The sequence below is a fragment of the Callionymus lyra genome, chromosome 7 (genome assembly GCF_982586985.1).
Source record: "Callionymus lyra chromosome 7, fCalLyr1.hap1.1, whole genome shotgun sequence".
NCBI lineage: Eukaryota > Metazoa > Chordata > Actinopteri > Syngnathiformes > Callionymidae > Callionymus > Callionymus lyra.
This window is the reverse complement of record NC_141824.1, coordinates 18,969,316-18,990,592: the sequence shown is the minus strand read 5'-3', so window position 1 is coordinate 18,990,592 and position 21,277 is coordinate 18,969,316. Positions and strand designations below refer to the sequence as shown.

At 42.1% G+C, this 21,277-nt stretch overlaps 2 protein-coding genes across 2 annotated transcripts; one reads left to right on the top strand and one right to left on the bottom strand.

Annotated features, from left to right (window-relative positions):
- The first annotated feature begins 16 nt into the window (after window positions 1-16).
- On the top strand, window positions 17-6,099 carry ppp5c (protein phosphatase 5, catalytic subunit). The gene is made up of 13 exons (XM_087795133.1): window positions 17-135; window positions 2,006-2,247; window positions 2,527-2,674; window positions 2,788-2,909; window positions 3,060-3,125; window positions 3,213-3,311; window positions 3,412-3,517; window positions 3,592-3,734; window positions 4,617-4,704; window positions 4,775-4,815; window positions 4,895-5,073; window positions 5,151-5,232; window positions 5,303-6,099. The coding sequence occupies exons 1-13, from the start codon at window positions 36-38 to the stop codon at window positions 5,363-5,365; spliced, it is 1,479 nt and encodes a 492-aa protein (XP_087651259.1). The 5' UTR covers window positions 17-35; the 3' UTR covers window positions 5,366-6,099.
- A 511-nt stretch (window positions 6,100-6,610) lies between these two features.
- rsf1a (remodeling and spacing factor 1a) lies at window positions 6,611-21,109 on the bottom strand. The gene is made up of 18 exons (XM_087795969.1): window positions 20,492-21,109; window positions 16,885-16,976; window positions 16,650-16,742; window positions 16,389-16,594; window positions 16,100-16,239; window positions 15,929-16,021; window positions 14,017-15,106; window positions 12,844-13,015; window positions 12,588-12,776; window positions 12,419-12,523; window positions 12,217-12,296; window positions 11,295-11,346; window positions 11,121-11,227; window positions 10,993-11,051; window positions 10,774-10,939; window positions 10,496-10,704; window positions 9,325-9,525; window positions 6,611-9,260 (listed from the first exon to the last, which is right to left on the bottom strand). Exons 1-18 carry the CDS (start codon window positions 20,643-20,645, stop codon window positions 8,470-8,472), a joined length of 3,999 nt encoding a protein of 1,332 aa, XP_087652095.1. The 5' UTR covers window positions 20,646-21,109; the 3' UTR covers window positions 6,611-8,469.
- Between the last annotated feature and the right edge of the window lie 168 nt (window positions 21,110-21,277).

Genomic DNA, 21,277 nt, shown 5'->3' with positions numbered 1-21,277 from the left:
ATGACTCAGGAAACTACTTTGCGACCTTTGCGTCAATGGCGCAAGATTCGAAATACGTCAGTGAGAAGATGGCGGATGGTGGCAGCGATAGTGATGCGGAGCTACTCAAGGAGAAGGCGAATAAGTTCTTTAAAGGTGAGTTGACAGCGTTGGCAAGTTGGCGGCTTAAGTTAGCGGCTCGTTTTGGATACGAATCAAAACCCTGCTCACCGTGGCGGGTGTGTTCGCCTCAACTGTATCACCCTAAAGAGCCCATGACAAGCTAGGCTAACGCCGCTTATGTTAGCATGCTAACCATTCATTGGATTAGCCGAGTGATTTAAGCTAATGTGGCTAGTGCTAACTACTAATTCCGTCACACATGTGTTGGCTTTATCGTTTTAAATGTTAAATCCCCGCTTTGTATATTTAAAAAGAAAACCACCCCTTTGTTGATTTCGTAACCAACACCTGTAATATATTACACTTTATTAATATAGTATCAGAACTTGCTGTCATGCAGCGAGTGCGAACATGTGATCAGTAGCATGGTAGCCGCTTATGCCTCACGGTTACAAGTTTATCACATCCTATGGACCACAAGTGTTGTGATTCCTTTGTTTTAAATGCACACACACGACAGTGACTTTTACTTGGATGTGGACGTGATACAATCTGGTTCCTGGAACGAGGGCAAAGCTATGCAGTTTGTCTTTGTAATTGATCAGTTTTAATAGTCATCTTGTTGGCCTTCACCATCTCACAAGATAGTCAGGACGTAAACAATAGATAAAAATAGGAAACAAGTGGTTAGAACGTTTTTTTTTTACTGAAACACAGTATTTATTAGTTGATGTATAGAGGAGTTTGATATCTATACTCATTTTTCCACCTGCTTAATGGAGGATGGAATCATGTCTTAAGGATATAAGCTTTAATGTCCTCCAAATAAAATTCATGTTTACCTCACCGACAATTACCATGTGTACTTCACACGTGTATAAATGCATGAAATACTCTTATTATGACGTCAGACCGTGTTTTTCTGTTGTATAGGTGTGTAATAGCAGAGGAAATATAGCTTTATTCAAATCATGTCCTACTCATACAGGCTCTGAAAAGCAAAAACAAACAAAACGGGAAACGCGACACTGATATAGTAACTGAAAGTGGCGACATCAAGTTCTTTGTGTTCAGGTCCTTGGACCTCATGCAAACAATGAAAATAATCCAAGTTTAGTTGGTTTATCTATTAAAAAAAAAATCTAGAGCTTTGATTAAATCATGTTATTAAAGGAGGTGCACATTTTAGTTGTAAATTATTATTATATACCCTAAAAACAAGATATAATGAATACAATAAAATAAAGTTTCTTAATGTTGCTTACAATGTTATGTTACAATCATCATCATTGTTGCATGTTCAGCACAAATTACAAAGTATCAAAATGCTGGTAACAAGGCAGTAGTGCATTAAAGGTTGAATCCAGTGACTCTATGGTAGAGAATAGAAGTTTCTTTAACAAGGAGTGAACTGTGAGCCTGTCCCTTGAAGGTTACTCACTGACAGTCTTTTACATAGTTGACGGCTCTTAGGAGCATCAAAGCGCCGAGTCCTGACACTGAATTATGTTCCGTCATCGTCCTCGGGTCATCACAGAGCACAAGTAGTAGTTTGTACTGATATTTGTCATGATACTTCAGTTAAATGCTTGCCGATATACAGTATGTGCCACACCGGAAAACGAGACTCACTTAATGCCCCAATAAACCTTAATAAATGGCTTTAATCCTTGTCTAAATTGGACATTTTTTAATTAAAGTTTGCAACTTTCTAAGATTTTTTGTATTCATATTCGAGTTTAGAAGAGATTAACTCAGATTGGGTTCCACCAAACAATAATTCCTTTTCACAGATCACAAGACTCATCCTGATATTCTGTGTTTAATGTTTTACGTTTTCGTAGTGATATGTATTAAATCAGCACTCAATCTAATCAAATTTTGATTTTGTTCATTTTCCCAGATAAAGACTATGACAATGCGATCAAGTACTACACGGAGGCGTTGGAGCTCAATCCCAACAATGCCATCTACTACAGCAACCGGAGCCTGGCGTACCTGCGCACCGAGTGCTACGGATACGCCCTGGCCGACGCCACCAAAGCTCTGGACATAGACAAGAACTACATCAAGGGTTATTACCGGAGAGCCACGTCTAACATGGCCCTGGGAAAGTTCAAGGCCGCTCTGAAGGACTATGAGACGGTAACTATCGTTAAAGAAATGAGTAAAATACGAAAGGAGCATGTTGAAGGAGCTCAACTAAAATTGGGAGTTTGTAAGGATCACTGGTCAATGAAAGAACTTCTGCCCTGTTGAACAAATCTTCTACTCTTTCTTCATGTTATTAATAATCATATTAAATATATATATATATATACAACATTCAATGTAAAAACAACGCTCATTATACAAACTACAAGCGAGAAAGTTTTGAGGATTTCAATCAGAACTGCTTAACTAACCGATGTGTTTCCCTTACAGGTAGTCCGAGTTCGACCGAACGACAAGGACGCCAAAATGAAGTACCAGGAATGTAACAAGATCGTCAAACAGAAAGCCTTCGAGCGAGCCATCGCCAGCGACGAGCTCAAGAAATCCGTGGTCGACTCCTTAGACATTGAAAACATGAGTGAGTCGGTTAAACTTTCAGTTTTCGGAAACAAATGCATCTGGTTTTAAAGTCAAGAAACTCAGATTTGTGCCCTGAGTCGTACATTTATTGTTTGCGTTTGTCGATCCCAGCCATCGAGGACGACTATTCGGGCCCCAAACTTGAGGATGGGAAAGTGACAGTGAAGTTCATGAACGAAATGATGGACTGGTTCAAAGATCAGAAGAAGCTGCACAGGAAGTGTGCTTATCAGGTTTGTAACGCTGAAGATGAATATGAGGAGGAGACTGTGGTTTGATTGATTGTGGTTCACTCCAGTGATGTAGCACATTCAAAATGATTTTGAAAACATTGAAACGTTTTAAGCATATTTGTTAAGCCGTGACGTCTGCTTCCCTTCCAGATTTTGATCCAGGTTAAAGATCTTTTTTCCAAACTACCAAGTCTGGTGGAAATTGCAATAAAAGAGGTGAGTTTGACTCGACTGCTCTTAAATAAATGCTACAGTGACGTGAAGGTGGATTCAGCTCATCCCAGATTTTTCTTTCGTCCACAGACGGAAAAAATAACAATTTGCGGCGACACACACGGACAGTTCTACGACCTTCTAAACATCTTTGAGTTGAATGGTCTGCCGTCAGAAGACAACCCTTACGTATCCTTTTTTCAGGGACAGAAAAGTGATAAATGTCAAACTAATCATGTCAGAAACCTACATTCCTCCTCCTTGTTGACACCTTAATCTCCAAATCCAGTTGTTTAATGGTGACTTTGTGGACCGTGGCTCTTTCTCCGTCGAGGTCATCCTAACGCTCTTCGGCTTCAAACTGCTGTGGCCTGAGAACTTCCACTTGCTGCGAGGTGAGCAGGCTCGCATCTGTCGTGTCTTCGAGCGCAACATTGGTGTGAACTGAGCTCTGATCGTCTGTGCGCAGGAAACCACGAGACGGACAACATGAACCAGATGTATGGCTTCGAGGGAGAGGTGAAGGCCAAGTACACAGCCCAGATGTTCCAGCTGTTCAGCGAAGTCTTTCAGTGGCTGCCGCTCGCACAGTGCATCAACAGCAAGGTTTTGGTGAGAGGACTTTCCTGGATCTTTGACTGTGTTTGCAGCGGTGTGATGAAGAAGGGTTAAAGGTGGGGTAGATGTTCTTAAAAGTTGTCAGCAAGCAACCAAAATGTTCCCTCCAGCTTCCAGCATCAATGCCTACACATGTAGACGGTTAAACATTTTATTCCTCTCCTCCTCCTCCATGTTCATTTCTCATCAATAAGACAAGCGCATCATGTGATGTAGTCTCAGGCAGGAGACTCATTAAAGTTTTAAGATTTTATTGACACAAAAACTCACATGTTTTTTATAAACGATTGTTAAAAGATACGACAATTACAACACAGGTATTCATGCAAGTCTTTATTTGATTTTAACTGTTAGATTAAAAGTCAAATATAATGTGTTTTATAGGATTCAAACAAGGGAGCCTTGCTGAGTATGTAGCTTTGGAGTTTATTAACATTTTGACAGATTTTAGGAGCGCTGTGTACAACGTTAAAACGGTTTAAGGTCAATACGAAATAATTGAAAATATATAAGGATTTTAAGTGCACCTTATAGTCCAAATAAATATGAAATTAAAGCCAACATAACCTCACTATTTTTTTTATTTTTTTGTGTCTGATAACTACTGGATGGGCTTTGCTATAATGGGATTAACAGGTGTTTGAATTGAGACGAATTGAAATATTAATTGGCACTGAGTGTCACCGGTTACACAACTAGCCTCGTCTACACCTTTAGAAAAGTTGACACCTGTAAGTGCCACCTTTTCCTCATGGTGGGACATGTTGATGCACTGATGTAGTTTTGATTGTTCTGAAGCGGTCATGTGAATCATGTGATCAGGGATGAATCAAAAATATGTGGAAAAGACCTATTAACATCTCTGGTGACCTACAGGTGATGCACGGTGGACTCTTCAGCGAAGACGGAGTCACGCTAGAAGACCTGAGGAAGATCGAGAGGAACAGACAACCTCCCGACTCAGGTGGGTCCGACTTCACCAGTTGATAACGGATCAGAAGAGTTTTTCCTCATGTTCTTTTTCCCTTCGACAGGTCCAATGTGTGACCTCCTCTGGTCAGATCCCCAGCCTCAGGTGAGTCCAGTTCAGAGTCATCCACTGCAAAAACGAAAAGGACTAAAATGTAAAGCCTGAACCTGCGTCTCCCTCACAGAACGGTCGCTCCATCAGCAAGCGAGGCGTCAGCTGCCAGTTCGGGCCGGACGTCACCGAGCGTTTCCTGGAGCAGAACAAGCTGGACCTGATCATCCGCAGCCACGAGGTCAAGGCCGATGGCTACGAGGTCACTCACTCAGGGAAGTGCATCACCGTGTTCTCCGCTCCCAACTACTGGTGAGTCACCCCCCCACACCCCTCTTCCTGACTGGACCTGGACCGCCACTGCTAACTGCTGTGTCATGTTCCTCCAGTGACCAGATGGGAAACAAAGGAGCTTACATTCACCTCAGGGGATCCGACCTCAAGCCAGAATTTCACCAGTTCACTGCTGTGGTCAGTTAACATCTTTTTATTTAGTTTGCATCTCACGCTCGTGGTCGTAATGTTTTGGTCTCCCCCGCAGCCTCATCCGAATGTCAAGCCCATGGCGTACGCCAACTCGCTCATGCAGATGGGGATGATGTAGTCGCATCGTCCGCCGGAACATCTCACCACTACTTCACTCCCTCCAGTGTTCGGACGTCGACCCAAAGCCCCCTCCCCGTCCCCCAAACCCCCCTCCGAGAGTTTGGCTAGTCGTTCACCGTAGATCAGATGGAAAAGCACTTAGACTTCTCGCCACATCTTCACTGGATCATGTGACCGACCGGAGAGTCTCCTGCTCGGTTCTGGCGGTCCAAACTCGGTAGACGGGATCAAGTTAGTGGTTCGTACCAAAGATCCGTAACGATTGTCGGGTTCTCGGTCCAAGAACCCCAGGACTCTGGAACGTCGTCGTGTCAGATGAACGCGTGGTGAAGTGGGTCAGAGCAGCCTGTGGATCAGTGTTAGCGCCCCCCCCCCCAACCCCCTCCCCCAAAGTATGATCAGAACCCATCTGGTTCTTCCTGCCGGTCCAATTGGTTTTTGAACTGTTGATCCCGTCTATTCATCCTCCAGCAGCTTCACACCGGTAACTTCTCAAACTCATCATCACTACTGTACACACACACACACACAAACACACCTAGCACACAAACGTCCTAAAATAAAATGCAATTTTTGTCTTGAACGCACAGCTGCATCGTCTGCCGACCCTCGACTTTTTAGATAAAGATACACTGACGTGTATGTAAATATACTGTATCATTTATCAACTTTCTGTGTCATGTTTGAGAAAATGCTGAATAAAAATCAGTCCAGTGATTTTTGAAAACACAATCGTCTTCTCATGCGTCAGAGGCAGCGTGGTGTGTGTGACTCGATAGTAAATCAATTCAATGGAAGGAATTGATGTATATTATAACCAAGATGAGGTCGTGGGGGCAGCATCTTCATCAGGGAGGCCAAGATCTTCCTCTCACCAGCTTTTAGTGATGATCTGATAGCTTCATGAAGCAGTGTCATGTTAAGGTCAGTAGGTGGCGCCATCAGTTTAAAAATATTTCATTAGAACAGTTCAAAACGGAGAAATAATGTAGAGACTGCCATCTAGTGGACTCTGCAAATAACGACAGTTTCATGAAGCTTCATCAGACCATCTCTACCGAGTTTTAAATAGTAATTATTGAATACATTTGACAATAGTCAATAATAATGTACAATTGGTGATAAAAAGCTGTTATTTAAGGAATGAATTACAATTATTTTATTTTATCTGACATGTATATAAAAGGCAAGAACTGGAGTTCATAACAAAAACTAAACCAGGGGAAAACATGTGAAACTTACGTTTAGCTCCATCTAGTGGTGGACATGTTCAATAGTGATGGCCCATCCCTAATTTTTTTAGGATAAAACATTCTAATAAACTCTTAACAGCTCAAGTAAGTGAAAAAAATAGGTTAATGTAAGCATTTCATATTTAGATATGTAAAAAAAAAAAAACATGTTTAAAATGTAATAGCAACTCAGAGCACGAGAGGGCGACATTACCCGGTGTCGTCATAAACCGAACAAAGACAAGACAGGAACTTTTTTTTTTTTTTTAACAGTTATAAGACATTTTACTGAACTTTTTTTTTCCACTAAAAGTAAAACTTAAAAAAAGGTGTCAAAGAAGTCTCTTCATCATCATTATCATCCACATAGCGACGTCTCCTTCATGTAGAAAATATAACACTATTTTACAGAAAAACAAAAACAGCCAGAAGAGTATGTACAGCAGAACCGGACGGTTCCGGGGCGACGGACTTCACAATCTTCTAAATTGTAAAAATCAATCATCGTAGACATTGATCAACATTGGGTTTCACCGATCCATCATTGTAAAAAATAAAAAAAGGAAAAAGAAAAATATTAGTTTGTGTTTTCAAGCAACTTTTTAAAGACTTGAAAATATCTCCAGCTCTGACTCGGGAGAGACATGACAGGATCCAACATTGGACCAAGATGATTTTCACCAGAGCATCTTCATCTCTCACCAGCATAGAATACACTCATTTCCCCCCTTTAAGCCCCAACATACACATTTTTTTTGTACATCTTTCATCAACCATTGGAAGTTTCTGGATAACAGACATCTATATTTTCTGAAAACAACCTTTTTTTTAAAAGCACTTGGATCACATTCTGGTGCACTTTAATTCATCTGCACTACTTGTGAGTCACGATAAACGACTTCATGGTCCAGAATTGGCCCCAAGGCATCGGATTCAGGCGATTAAGGGATGTTTCTAGGCCAGAGTGGAGATTTATTAACTTGCACAGTTTGCATCAACTAATTGGGGACAAACCCACGGGTGGCCGGATCCACATTGTAAAACAGTTGTAGTCAGCAGACGAGAGTTGAAAATATTAAAATATTCTTTTAGTTTTCTCCCATTTATGAAGATTTAAGCGTAACAAGTCACAGCTTTTTTTTCTTATTTTATTTCATCTTATTTCATTTTGCCTGATTTATTAAATCCACCCAGATTTTCCCACCTTAGCATTTATTTTCTTTTAAACATGATTAACAATATTCAATCACTTTGCAACCTGATGAATTGATATTTATAGATCAGATTTTTATTGTGATATTTGAAAAAAAAAAAACTATTACATGTCTTACTATTTACATTTTCGACTTAAAAAACCCCCCCTTACCCCATTCACCGCCCTGTCCCTATGTCGTCATGGCGACCGGATATGGGATCATCAGTCACACGACTTCGGTTGTAACTCGATTTTCTGACATCAATTAAATCAAATCTAAAGTTTAATCAGATTCACTTTTAATTTGATTAATACAGATTTAATTCTGCAAATTCATAATCGGACTCTGATGAAGTAAAAATCTTTTTGTTTTCAGAGTTGATCTGAGATCGTTTGGTTCTTTAACTGAAACACATTTATTCTTAATGTTCTTTTTCCACGTTAAGTTGGATCTTCTGTTAAAAAAGTAACTCCATCAAACCTTCCCAGATTCTGAGCCACAGTTTTAGGATCATGAAACTGCCAACAGGTTTTGGAAGTGTGTCCCTAAGTCCAATCGCACACTGACGGAATAAGGGTGGGAGGGAGGAGTTCTGTGGACCAGAACCAGGGCTGGTGACGAGGACTCGAACCACGGCACAACAAAGACAGGTTTTAAAAAAAAGACTGATGACATCACAAGTGTGGACTGTTCTGGTCCGAGTGTAAAGAGTCCGTCCTTTCCTTCCCCTCTCCTGCCTCATCCTCCTGCTCCTTCTCCTCTTCCTCCTTTTCCTCCCCCTCATCCCCCCCGTCGTGCGACGGGCCGTTGGGTATGTCCGGCCCACCACTGTCTCTCGAAGCATCAGAAGTTCTGGAGGTCTGACAACCATGTGACGGAGACACGGCTTGACCCGTCTCCTTAACCTGAGCCTCTTCTTTCGCGACCGATTTTTTGACCTTCTCCTCTTTATCCTCTTTATTCTCTTTCTCCTCTTTAACCTCTTTATCCTCTTTATCCTTTTTATCGTCTTCCTCCTCCTCCTCATCATCGTCGTCTTCGTCGTCATCAGAGTCGATGCGGTTCAGTCTCTTCCGCACCGGACGGTCCTCGGAGGACGTGGACTCGGAGTCGTCGGAGTCCGACTCGTCCTCGTCAGTGGAGGGTCGGCGCTTCTTCAGCATCTGAGCGAGTCTCTTCCTCCGCTGCAGCATCAGCATCTCCCTCCTCTTCCCGCGACCCATCTTCTCCGGGTCCTCCACGTCTGTCCTCAGCCGGCTCCGCTTCTCCTCGTCCTCCCCTTTTCCCGACGGTCTCCTCTTGAGGGGGCGTCCACGGCGCTCCCCCTCGCCGCCTTCGTCGCGTCGCTCGCGCCGCCGCTTTCCTCTGAGGTCCTCTTCCTCCCTCCTCTTCCTCTTCCGTCCTTTTCCCTCATCTTCATCCTCGTCCTGGTAGTCTTCCTCCGACTCTCGGGATGACGTGGACACTGTGGAGGAAAACCATCGTAAGAACTCGGTCTTCAATCCCACCAAACGTGAAGACAAACCCACCGTCGCTGTAGTCCGAGGACAGGCGCTCCTTCCGTGGTCGTCCGCGAGGCTTCGCCACCTTCACCTTCTTGTTGGACCCGCGGGAGTTGTCTGAGGAATCTGTGGTCTCGCAGTAGTTGACCTGCTGCCGGTGTCCTCGCCTCAGACCGCCTCGCTTCTTCTCGTCGTCGCTGTCCGAGCGGTCGCTGTACTGGTCCGAGTCTGGGGGAGAACCAGAACCAGTTGTGACTTGAATCCAGTTTGACCAGAACTTGAGTTAAAAAATGACTTTTCTTTAAAGTAAAGATTGAAGCACAAAGATGGCACAAAACTCTGCTAAAGGGCTATTTTTATGCTGCAGAAAAAATATATAGTTTTCACATTAATGTCATCATGGATGTGATACGTGATGAGATAAAGATAAGATGATGGGAGGAGGTTCTGAGGAGGTTCTTAGGAGGATGCTACCGGGGAGCTGATCCATTATTGAAGATTTTTGGACTAAACAAATATCACTTCCACGACTACATTTTAGCCCTGAAATTGATTCTGTTGCACCCTGGAACAATCGTGTTACCTAGCAACCGTAAAAAAAACCAAACACAATTCAATCAGACAAAGTGTGACCCAGGGGCCACACCGGCCCTCTGTCTGCATTAACGTGGCCCTCATGAGGTCAAACATCACATAGAAACTAATTTAATTTTGTATTTTTTTATATTTATCACTTCTAAAACTTCAAATATTACTTTTATGCGGGTACTTATTGCCTCTGGAACTTAGAATACAACATTTTTTTTTTTTAAAGAAAGGGCTTTTATATTAGATTAAATAAGATTAAAGTTATCTAAAATAATTAATTTAGCTTGATTTTACAAACTTCATCATTGTAACCCGAGTTTATTCTCTTTAATTCCACCATTATGGGCTTGTTGCCTGAGAAGTTGCGGGTTCAATCCCAGCTCTGGATGAGATTGTGTCTATGCATCCCTGAGCAGGAAACTTTACCCCGATTGCTCCCGATGATTGAGATGGCGCGCTGCGTCGCAGCCTACTCCCATCAGTGTGTGATTGTGTGTGTCAATGCGTAACTGTCAAGTGCTTTATGTGCTGACAAAGCATAAAAAAAAGGGTATTTATGTAAGAAGAATTTACCATTTTCAGTTAATTTAAGAAATCTTCAAAGCCTCACCGATGTCTTCGTCCGTCTCCTCTTCTTCCTCGGAGGAGTGTCGGGGTCGACCACGTCTGCGGCCTCTCTGCTTTATCCTCTTGGGTTTGGCTCCGGCCTTCCCCGCCCGCTTGGGTTTCTTCGCACCATCCCAGCTTCCCCCGTCACTGCCGGCGTCTTCCTCCTCCTCGTCCTCCTCTCCTGCTGAAGCGGCAAACTCCTCCTCAGAGCTGCTCGAGGGGGAAGGACGGTAAGAGTCTGCGTTTCTCTGCGGCGCCCCCTTGTGGCGTGTACGTCACCTGTTGCTGATCATGAACTCGTCCTCGCTCTCCACCGCCGTGCTGTCGCTCTCCAGGTCGTTCAGCCGCCGCTTCTTCTTGCTCTGGGCGAGGTTCTCGGGCGATCTGAGGGGCGGGCGTCTCTCGCTCGCCCCGGACAGGACGGCGGCCATTCTTCGGGCTGGAACTGAAGGAGAACATTGTCACTCTGTCGTCTGAGGAGCCGCTGACGTCACTCACCATTGCAGTCGTCATCCTCCACGATCGCCTCGTCGATGGCGTCGTCGAAGTCGTCGAACCTGGGAGGAAAATCAAGAGTGAAGCGAACCTTAACATACGAGCGTCGAGGTGGAAAGACGTCTCCTCACCTGTAGCTGATGTTCTTCCTGGTCCTGGTGGACCTCCTGCCCAGATTTTTACTTTTTTTGGGATCCTTCTTCTTTGGGAACTTCTCCTCCTCGGCTTCCTCGCCGTCCTGTGAACAAAGAGAGGGACGTTAATGTTGTGTTGTTGTGGTCGGATCTTGCGTTTGTGTGACTCACAGGGTTGATGATGTTCTCCACGCTGATGCCGACGTAGACCAGCCGCTCCCTCCTGCACACACACAACAGTCAGAGACCCACAACTGTTTGTGACGTGCTTGTGTGCATCATGTGTGTGTTTCGGTTTGTTTGCTTTCGAGTGAATGTTCTCTTCTTATGTGAACCATCTTGGTTTATGAACAATCATCCAAATATGTGTTCATGTACAAAGATAGTTGTGTGTATGTAGGGTTTTGAAAAAATATAAAAAACACTAATATATCGCAACACATTTTGATGATACTCCATTATTCAACTGTTCTGTGTCATAATATATATTTTTTTGGCTTTTAAAATCACACTTTACTTTGATTATAGCTCTGTTATGGTTTACATTTCGTTCAAGCATTTGTCAATTAAATAATTCGCTGTTTTCATTTATAATTATCATGCAAATATCCTAAAGCTTTTGTTCATTTTGTGTTGCAATTAAACTTCCCGCCACAAGGTGACAGCAGTCATTACGTCCACTGCAGCTAAACAATGATATCCCCGCAAGATACTGGTGATGACTGAGGACGAGAGGATACAGTGGACTCCAAACATCAACGTTGAAAAAAGCTGATGAATATATTGTAGTTTCACAAAAATTAAACCGACATCAAGAGTCATATGGTCTGTAAATTCTGCAACACCAGAGTCAAGTACTCGACAATACTTCGAATATATCCTGTTAATACAGTAACACAATGCATCCTATTGTTGTCCCTGTATTGTGATACTTATCGCATCACACACACCACAATGTGTGATTATGATTGAGTGCTCTATGTGTGCGTGTGTGAGCATGCTAGGAAGGTATGTACTCGTTTGTGTACATGCATGTGTGCAAAACACAACTGAGCTAACATTGCTAATGTTGTTGAGGTGCAGCCACACTGACCTCCTCTCTGCTCGCTCCTTCTTCTTCAGAACACTGTCCAGGTTCTGCAGCTGCTCCTCCAGTTTCTCACACAGAAGCTTCTGGAGATTAAAAAAAACATCAAAACTAATGAGAACAACCTCTGAGAAGGCTTGTTAACCACTGTAACACCACAACATCGCAGAGTCTTCCCTAGTGGCGTCTGGAGCTCACACACACTTACATGTTGGCAGGGAGGACAGAACCACTCTCCGTCCGGGATCAGCATCAGCGGCGGCCGCAGGCAGGCCGTGTGGTAGCCGTGGTCGCAGGAGTCGCACAGCAGGATCTGCGACGAGAACGGCAGGTTTGAGTCAACTGTGGGCATCGGTCCACTCCAGAGGTCCGCTCACCAGCTCCGGGTGGTTCGGGAGGCCACAGTGAGAGCAGGCGTCCTCGGCGGGGATCTCCTCGTCCAGCTTGCAGGAGCGTTCCGATCCGCTCCCGCCCTCGCTCTGCTCCTTTGCGTCCTCGTCTTCGTTGGGTTTGTGTCTCTTGACTCGGATGTTGGTCCAGCGGGGTCGCCGGTTCCTCTTCCGGCCCTGAACACCATGACGGGACCGTCAGACGGGGACATGTAAAGTTGACGGACATGCAGCACACGGTTACCCTGCGTTTCCCGGTCGTCTCCGTCGGCTCCGCTTTCTCCTGCCTCCTGGAATTTTGCTCTTCCTCCTCGTCTTCTTCCTCGTCTTCCTCCTCTTCTTCCTCCCTCTTGCTTTTCTTGGACTGCTTCTTCTCTGGTTTCTCCTTCTGTCCCTCAGAAGCTCCTGGACACGGCCTGCGAGAAATTAACAGGATGATCCATTTAAAATTCGGAATGTTTCAAGATAGATTCAACAGAACTGTATCGATTACTTATTAACGTACAAATATTCACTGGATTCCAGATTTGTTTTTTTCTTGTGAAATACAAGTATAGATCCTTATAAAAAAGTAAGTGGATGTTAATTATTCTATGTTTAGTTTTCTTTTACAGACTGGCACGATACAAGAGCAACAATATTATGTACTGTATAGTGATACAGTAGTAACAAATATATATTTGTAGTATTGTTCAAGTACTTGACTCTGGTGTTGCATAATTTACAGACCACATGTGTCTTTACAAAGTTTTAACATTTTTTTTTAATTTTTTGGAAAACAAATGTCCAAGATCAGCTTTAAAAGCTGCTGGAGTCGACTGTATCCTCTCGTCCTCAGTCATTGCCTAGATATTTTGCTTTTCGCTGCGGGGGGATGTAATGACTGCTGCCATCTAGCAGTGGCAAGTTTAATGGCAACACAAAAATGATTGTGGATGTTAATTGTAAATGTAAATAAATTAATATAATTTTGCTTTATACACTCTTTATTGAATTATAAACCACACAAGGACTATGATAACAATAGAAAATTATTTGAATTCCAAACAGAAGTCTCTGACTCAGAGGATCCCCATCCCTGTTAATACTTAGTTATCTATGTTATGTTATGGATCTACTGACTCCTTCAAGAAACATCTTAAGACGTTTTTATTTGTTCAGGGTTTTCCTTGATTTTCTGGAACTACTGTTGTGTTATCAGTTTTATCTTGACCTTTAAAGTATATACTTTATTGAATATTGTTTTGATTGTTTAAGCGCTTTGTGACCCTGGTCTGGAAAAGCGCTATATAAATAAAAATTACTTACTTATTTATTACTATCTATGACATTACCAAACCCCTGGTCTACAAAAGCAGGACCACCTTCACACATGACATTATGAGAGCAGTGAACCGAGAAGACTGGTCAGTGGTACCTGGATATCCGGGCGGACCTCCTCAGACTCGGCCCCTCCTCCGTGTTGCTTTGTTCCTTCTGCGCCTTCTCCTTCTTCTTGTTCCTGCGATGAGGAGGAATCTTGATCTTCAGCCGGATTCCTTCCTTCTGCAGCTCGGACGAGGCGTGTTCTCGACCCGCCTTAGACCCGGACTCCTTCGCCCGGTCCTGGGAAGCCTCCCCTCCATTAACCTCCTCCTCCGGCAGAACTGCGCTCGGATGCTCTTTGGAGTCCTCCGGTTCCTTCTCCGTCTTTTCTAAAGACCCTTCGGTCTCTTCAGGAGCCGCTTCCTTTTCCACGGGCAGTTCATCTTTCTCGGGCTCCACATCAGGACCTGATCCAGATGTGACGAGAGGACTCTTCACCTCCTTGTCCAGCGGTCCCTCAGGGGTTTCCTGGTCCTCCTCCGCCGGGATCTTGGCTTCCTCCGAGACTTCACACTTTCTTACCAGCACAGACTGCCGACTCGCCTCCTTCTCCTCCTCAGGACCTCTGAGGCTCTGCTGGTCCGGCCCGTTCTGAAGCTCCGTGGCGGGGATCCTGGATTGCTCTGGGCCGCTACGGATGACTCCCACGTGCCCAACATGACCTATGACCCCTATGACACCATTCTGTGTCTCTTTGTGCAGGACGGACGCCCGGCCGTTTGTCAGCTCGGGCCGGTTCCCCGGCTGCTGTGGGGGGGCGACGGTGCCCTGGTTGTCCTTCATCTGGATCACAGATGGGTTACACACGATTATGCTGCTGCTGTTGTTGTTGTTGTTCAGGTGGTTGCCGTGGAAACTCTCGGCCAGCTTCAGCTCCCTCTTTTTCAGCGGGATCTTGGCCTGCTGGTTGCTCCTGACGACGGCTCGCTCCACCTCCTCCCCCTTGTTCACCTCCTGTTTTGGCACCAGCGACCCCGGCGCCATCACGACCGAAACTGCGTTTTTCAGAGCGTCCGAGTCTCTGGAGTCGGACTTGATGACGGTGATGGTGCTGACGCGGTTGTCAATGGACTGCAGCTCCACGTCCTTCTTGTCCTCGGCAGAGTTCTCCTGCTTGACGGTCGGCTCAGAGTCTTCTGTGACTATAAACAAAAGAACACGAGGAAATGATAATATGTACTTATCTGAAACATTTTAAAGTTTGTGTAACAAAACAACATCAAACTTCCTTACGAATCATTATCATCATCTCCTTTGAAACTAATATTGAACATGAATATATCCATGTTTATGGATGAACATTTTATTCAAGTTTCGAACAACTTTAGTTAAAGGTTAAGAGATAGCAATGCATTTTTTAACCCTTGTGTTATCTCAGGCTCAAGGTGACCCGAAGTCCCGAAAACAAACGTGTTTGAGTATCCCTTGTGTTGTTTCTGGGCCTCGGTGTCACCCAGAGTAAACAAGGATTAAATTAAATTTAGGACCAACTCCACAATAAACTGAAATTTTAAAAAGATTAAAAAACACTTTATAAATTAATGGGGTAAATGTTTTTTTTTTTTGTTTACATAATATTCACACACGTTGCCTGTAAGTGTAAGTGTTGTAGGTTCTGCTATGAATAATAGTGTGAATATATAATAAATTAAATGTTACCAAATATTTAAAAATTAAAAACAAACATAAAATATTTCTTATGTGTTCTCATTGTTAAGATTTATTTTAAAGACATTTTTTGACATTTATTTTTACATTTGTGAACCTTATTCTTGTTGCTCATTCAAACACCCCCCTAAAGTATTAACCTACTAAGAATTATATTTTATTTTTATTTTCAAAATAAGCTCTCCGATATAGTATATTGTACCAAGTGTATCATATTGTATATATAATTATATATGTATTTAAAAAACACATTTTAAACTGTGATTTCATTTGTAAGTGGAATTTTAATATGGTACCTTGTGTTAGAGCGCCCTCTTCCTTGATAATCTTCACATCCTCCTTCTTCTCCGTGGTCGCTTCTGCTGCAGTTCCTCCCACAGACTCGTCTCCTAAATAACGCCCCAACCATCAGCATTTCGTTCATCATCTGAGCATTGTTTTTTGTTTTTTTTAAATCATCAACTTGCCCTCTGCAGCTTTCTCCACGGGGCTGCCGCTCCTAGACGACGTTTGGTCCTTTTCTTGATCCTGGTTCTGGTCCTGGGTTTGCTCTGGAGTTAGTTGAGACTTGAGCAGCTCTAGCGCTTCGGCCAGATCGTTACGAGTCCTGAGAAGACACCGTGAAGTGACTACTTCTGAAAACATTTTAACAGCGATTACAAATGTCCATCATCGTCAATAACGGGTTAACTTTGGTACAATAACTGGGACAGAGTCGAGAAAAGATTCTTCACTCAAAAGGTTCGACTAGTCTACCTGACGATGCACTTCCAGGTGGATCCGTCGATGTCATCCTGCTCCTCTGTGTACAGTCGGATGTTCTGCTCTTGGTCCAGCTGCATCCAGTACATCAGGCCCTGGCGGTCCCGGCCGATGGGCTGCAGCCGCATCTTCTCGGGCTCCTCTTCATTTATCGCCATCTTGAACTTGAGGTTGTCGTCGAACTGGCACTCGCACAAATACTGAACATAAAGAAAAGTTTTTAGAAGCACCACATAAGGGAAGCGGACGGTGTACCTTGAGGATGCTGGACTTGCACTCCATGGACATTTCTTGGTAGCCGTTCTGTTCCAGTTCCCAGGCCCAGGTACTGTTCAAGTCTTGACACATCTGCAGCAGAACGATAGAAACTCTCAGTGCAACCATTCAACTATAGACAAATACAAATACACTACGAGTAGCAACAGTTTTAATATGCAAGCTTTGCTTTGAAGCAACTACCGTGCCAAGTATGTGAGCTTAAACAACTCACCTTGGCCAGGTATTTTTCCCAGCGGTCCGGCGTGACCGACTTCCCCAACTTTCGGAGCAACTTCACATGAAGCTCCACCAGGGGTTTAGGGACTGTGGAACACAAAGGGGTTTGGAAATCAAAGTTTTCATATCTGTATAAGCATGATATCAAAAAGGTCAAAAAAACTGTCAACATCATTGTGTGTGTTTGTGTTTAGAATTACAAAACATATCTTAATCATTTTTCCATTCTCATTACAGTTAATAGATTCCATGTGGTGCATTCGTGATTCATTTAGTTGTTGTTGATCTGTGTAAACACCGATTAAAAAAATACAAGGTATCAAAAGGTGTTGACGAATTCCTACTTTCATATTAATACGAATAAAACCGTCTTTAAACGGTGATACATTTTATTTTAACGAGTGTTTACACTTTCGCTGCCGTCTTTGAACGCGACGGGATACATTAACGCTAGCAAAACAACCATAGTCGAGCATTATTTAAAAAAGAAAACATGCCACAGTAGTGTATGTGCAAAACGCTGGTGATTTTTGAAACTATTTATTATGGTGACTGGAAATATGCAGGTCAATAAAGCGATGTTAGCATTAGAGGCTAACGAGCTAGCCGATGCGATCGCTACTGCGCAGGCGCGAATGGCGTTTATACTAGAGAAAAGGTATTTGGTTGTAAAAAGCGACGTTAGAATTATTAATTTTAAATAAAAAAACGGTATATATGAGATACATCAGTAATATAAAGTCCCGTAACAAGGAAAATTTGTAATTTAGTCATTAAGAACAAGGAGGCAACAGTACTGAATCATTTTAAAGTTTATGTTACAAAACAGTAGCAAACTTCCTTACATTCATGATCATTAACTCCTTTGAAAATACTAATGAAAAATGTTCATGGATGTAAGTTTCCTTCAGATCAAGTTACATTTATGAATATTATAACGTCTTTTTAAAACAACATAGGACCAAGTCGAAACATTATCATACACCTCATCATTTACAAGGGGTTGGGGGATTATTCCACCCATTTTTTTAAAACATAAAACATGGTTTTAAAAAAGATTATTGCACAAAAAACCCAGTGAACACATTACACATTCAACATGTATAAAAATGTTGGTTGGATACACAATCCTCAACCATTGTTTTGTTAGTTTCACTATAGTGATTGTGTGATGCTGCCACCAGAGTCAATCTATGAATTAATAAGAAAATAAATAAAATGTTCCCCAATATTTTGAAATTTGAAACCATTGTAATATCTTAATAATCATATAAGTATTGCAAAGGTTAGTCACAATGATAAATAATTCCTAAACACAACTTAATATACTATTGTTGGGCAAACATGGTCTCATAAACAAGGCCAGATAGGAAGATATTAAGGAAGATTAAAAATCTTATTTAAGGCCAAAGAGTTCAATATAATCAGGGGAGAGGACAATCATCAAAACATTTTTATTTAGTATGTTCCATTCTTCCAATATCCAGTTTAATCTTTTTTTCTTAATCCAATAATGGAAAATGTACTAATAACTCTTCAATCCGATGTTAAATTGTTTTTGTGGGATAGAAAGGCAGTAAATATTTTCTTTGTGAGATCTTAGCTTTTTTTATAGTGTGTCTTGCGCATAAAAAACAAGACTATCCGTCATCTCAACATTTACAGACAGATGTCTGGACAGTAAGTTCCACCATTGAATACTTCCAGTACACTGAAGGGATGTGAGATTTTGTGTAATACACATATTTGCTCTCAAGTACTTTTATGTGCAATGTCTGTAAAGCATCTCAATCTTATTTTAAATATTGTTGCCCGAGGACAATAAAATGACATCTATCCATCCAAGCTTTACTCTTCTGTAGATGATCAAGGTTTTTACCCTCTCTGAAGATCCAATATCAGAAAGGCAATAAAGGGGAAAGCATAAACATTAGTCCTTTGTCATGTTCCTTTTTCAACTCTGCTCCGCTTGTCCTACATTTCATTACTTACAATCTATCTAATCTAGATCCCAGGTTTTTTAAATGTTTTTACTCAAACTGACTTTTAAGATCAACAAAAGTGATTAGAGACTTCACTCTCCATCCAATAGCACAGAGAACATTGTGTTTATCCACATTAATGGTCTGTCAAATAATTAATCGTGAACCACAGATGATGAATAATTCATCACAATATCTTCTGCTGAGTGTTAAGATACGTCTATTAAAGTCATAATTACACATTTATAGGTCAAAGTAACATCCATAGACAACACATTCAACACTTTTTTTTCCTAATAATAAAACATGTTAGGTTAGGGATTTGAAAAATGTCATAGTTTTCACCTGTGTTTGTTTGGTTGTGTAGGTAAACAACATAATGGATCTGTTTTTATCTTATTTAATTTATTATTTGGTGTATAATATTACTAAAATAACATATATATATATATATATTTTTAAATCATACGTTGTGTTTACAACACTGGCAATAAAAGTTTCTGATTCTAATTCCAAGTTACACAACTCAAAAAACATCTTGTGAATGGATTTTCATTCATCGATTTAACAGATTGTTTGAAATGGGAAAAGCTGTGTGAAGACATCAAAACAACAACATTAAATCACTAAACAAATAACGGTTTGTACATGTTTTCAAAATTGTATCGGAAATTGTTACAAGGCGCTTTACACTTAACCTTTACTCACTTACTAAATATCCAGGAATGCAACTCACAAGTGCTTGTTCTCATCAATATCATAGATTAAATCCCTGTACAAGTTCAATTCCTGGCCAGGAAAACGTGCACGATTCTTGAACTATGGATGTCGTTTCATCAACTCTGTCATGTTTTTATAAGGACGACATGAAATGTGAGGTTTGCAGTCACTCATTTCTAGTTTAATAACGATCCAATTGCATTTTAAAAAAAAGGAAAAACATGGATCCTAGATCTTAACACCTTTTGTCATCCTCGACATACTTTGTATGACTCATTCAAATGACAAGAATAACATTTTTGTTTTTTTTATCACATTCATTGTGACTATTGGCTGCGAATAACAACATTCTCCAGGACTTTGTAACATACACTTGAGAACGTTAAGAGTTTTTTTTTTTATAAATAACGTATAAATATAGAATGTTTACTGGTCAGATTTCTGAAAAGCGAATGTGGAAAAGGTTAAAAAAGCGTTTTATTTATTTACTATTTATGTCTGCTAATTGAAACTAATACGTACTAATAGTGGATGAGGTGGATCGGTTTCCTGTGGTGACCCCGGTATATCTGGAGTTTGGGGACCCCTGCGAGCAGTTCCTGTAACTCTTCAGGGGCCCCGTTGGGTTAGAAAGGCTCGAATTTAATAACGCAAACGCGTGATGTTGTTTGGCGTCAGGGCTCTTGTACGTGGTACCTCCAAAAAAAAAAATCTAAGACCGGGGCGAAACGTCGTCACGACGGAGAGGAAAAGTGAGATCCAGTCCGGCGGGATCGGGACCAGGATGCCCGGCCACACACACACACAGAGACCGATGACGGTCATCACCCTCATCCCCGCCGCTGATGATGGTGGTGGTCGCCCCCTGTTCCTCCTCCAGTGTCGCAGCTCCCCGCTTACCTGTCGTCTTGTCCAGGAGATAGTCCTCCATCTCCGGGAAGGTCATCTCGGGAAGGTCCAGCGTCGCTCCGTAGCGCTCCAGGAAGGAACAGACCACGGCGAAGCTCGGGCAGAGCGCCGGGCCGGAGCTGCTCACCACCGGCGCAGCAGCCATCTTTCCGAGCGGAGAGGAACAGGAGGGGCGGGGCCGCGGCTGGACGCGGAACAAGGGGCCAATCAAATGAATGGAAGGAATGACGTCACGCTCTAGTCAAGTTGAAGTGCTGGGAAAAAAAAGCGACATCCGTTTCCGGACATTGGCAATTTACGAATTTCCAGAACATTTTTCCATCGACGCGATTTAAAAAAAAAAAAAGGCCATTTAAAACAACAGTGTGTATAATACCACGAATACTCGTAATCTGACGGAAGTAAATCACGCAATACAAATAAATATACAGGATTATTATTTTTTTTAAATGGGATGACGGAGCTGCTCACCAAAACACAAAGATGACGCCCAAGAAAACGTGACAAAATGTTTCAAACGGATTTATACACACAGTTATACAGATCACATAAAATAAAACCCATAGTATTATCATGGACAAATTCACGTGAAAATAACATTCAAACAAAAAAAAACAACAACCGTCACCATTAATGATAATAGCGATAATAACATGTTATAACACAACTCACATGTAAAACCATGAGATACGCATTCAAAATAAAGGATTAAACGATATAAAAAAATAAATGAGAACCGCAGTCTGAAATATCATTTGCTTTAGGACAGAATTGTTG

Coding starts and splice junctions, on each gene's coding strand:
- ppp5c (XM_087795133.1), top strand. CDS start 36: ATGGCGCAAGATTCGAAATACGTCAGTGAGAAGATGGCGGATGGTGGC. Junction 136..2,005: donor GGCGAATAAGTTCTTTAAAG/GTGAGTTGACAG, acceptor TCATTTTCCCAG/ATAAAGACTATGACAATGCG. Junction 3,518..3,591: donor GAACTTCCACTTGCTGCGAG/GTGAGCAGGCTC, acceptor GTCTGTGCGCAG/GAAACCACGAGACGGACAAC.
- rsf1a (XM_087795969.1), bottom strand. CDS start 20,645: ATGGCTGCTGCGCCGGTGGTGAGCAGCTCCGGCCCGGCGCTCTGCCCG. Junction 15,107..15,928: donor AGAGGGCGCTCTAACACAAG/GTACCATATTAA, acceptor TTTTGTTTATAG/TCACAGAAGACTCTGAGCCG. Junction 10,705..10,773: donor GAGTTCATGATCAGCAACAG/GTGACGTACACG, acceptor CCCCTCGAGCAG/CTCTGAGGAGGAGTTTGCCG.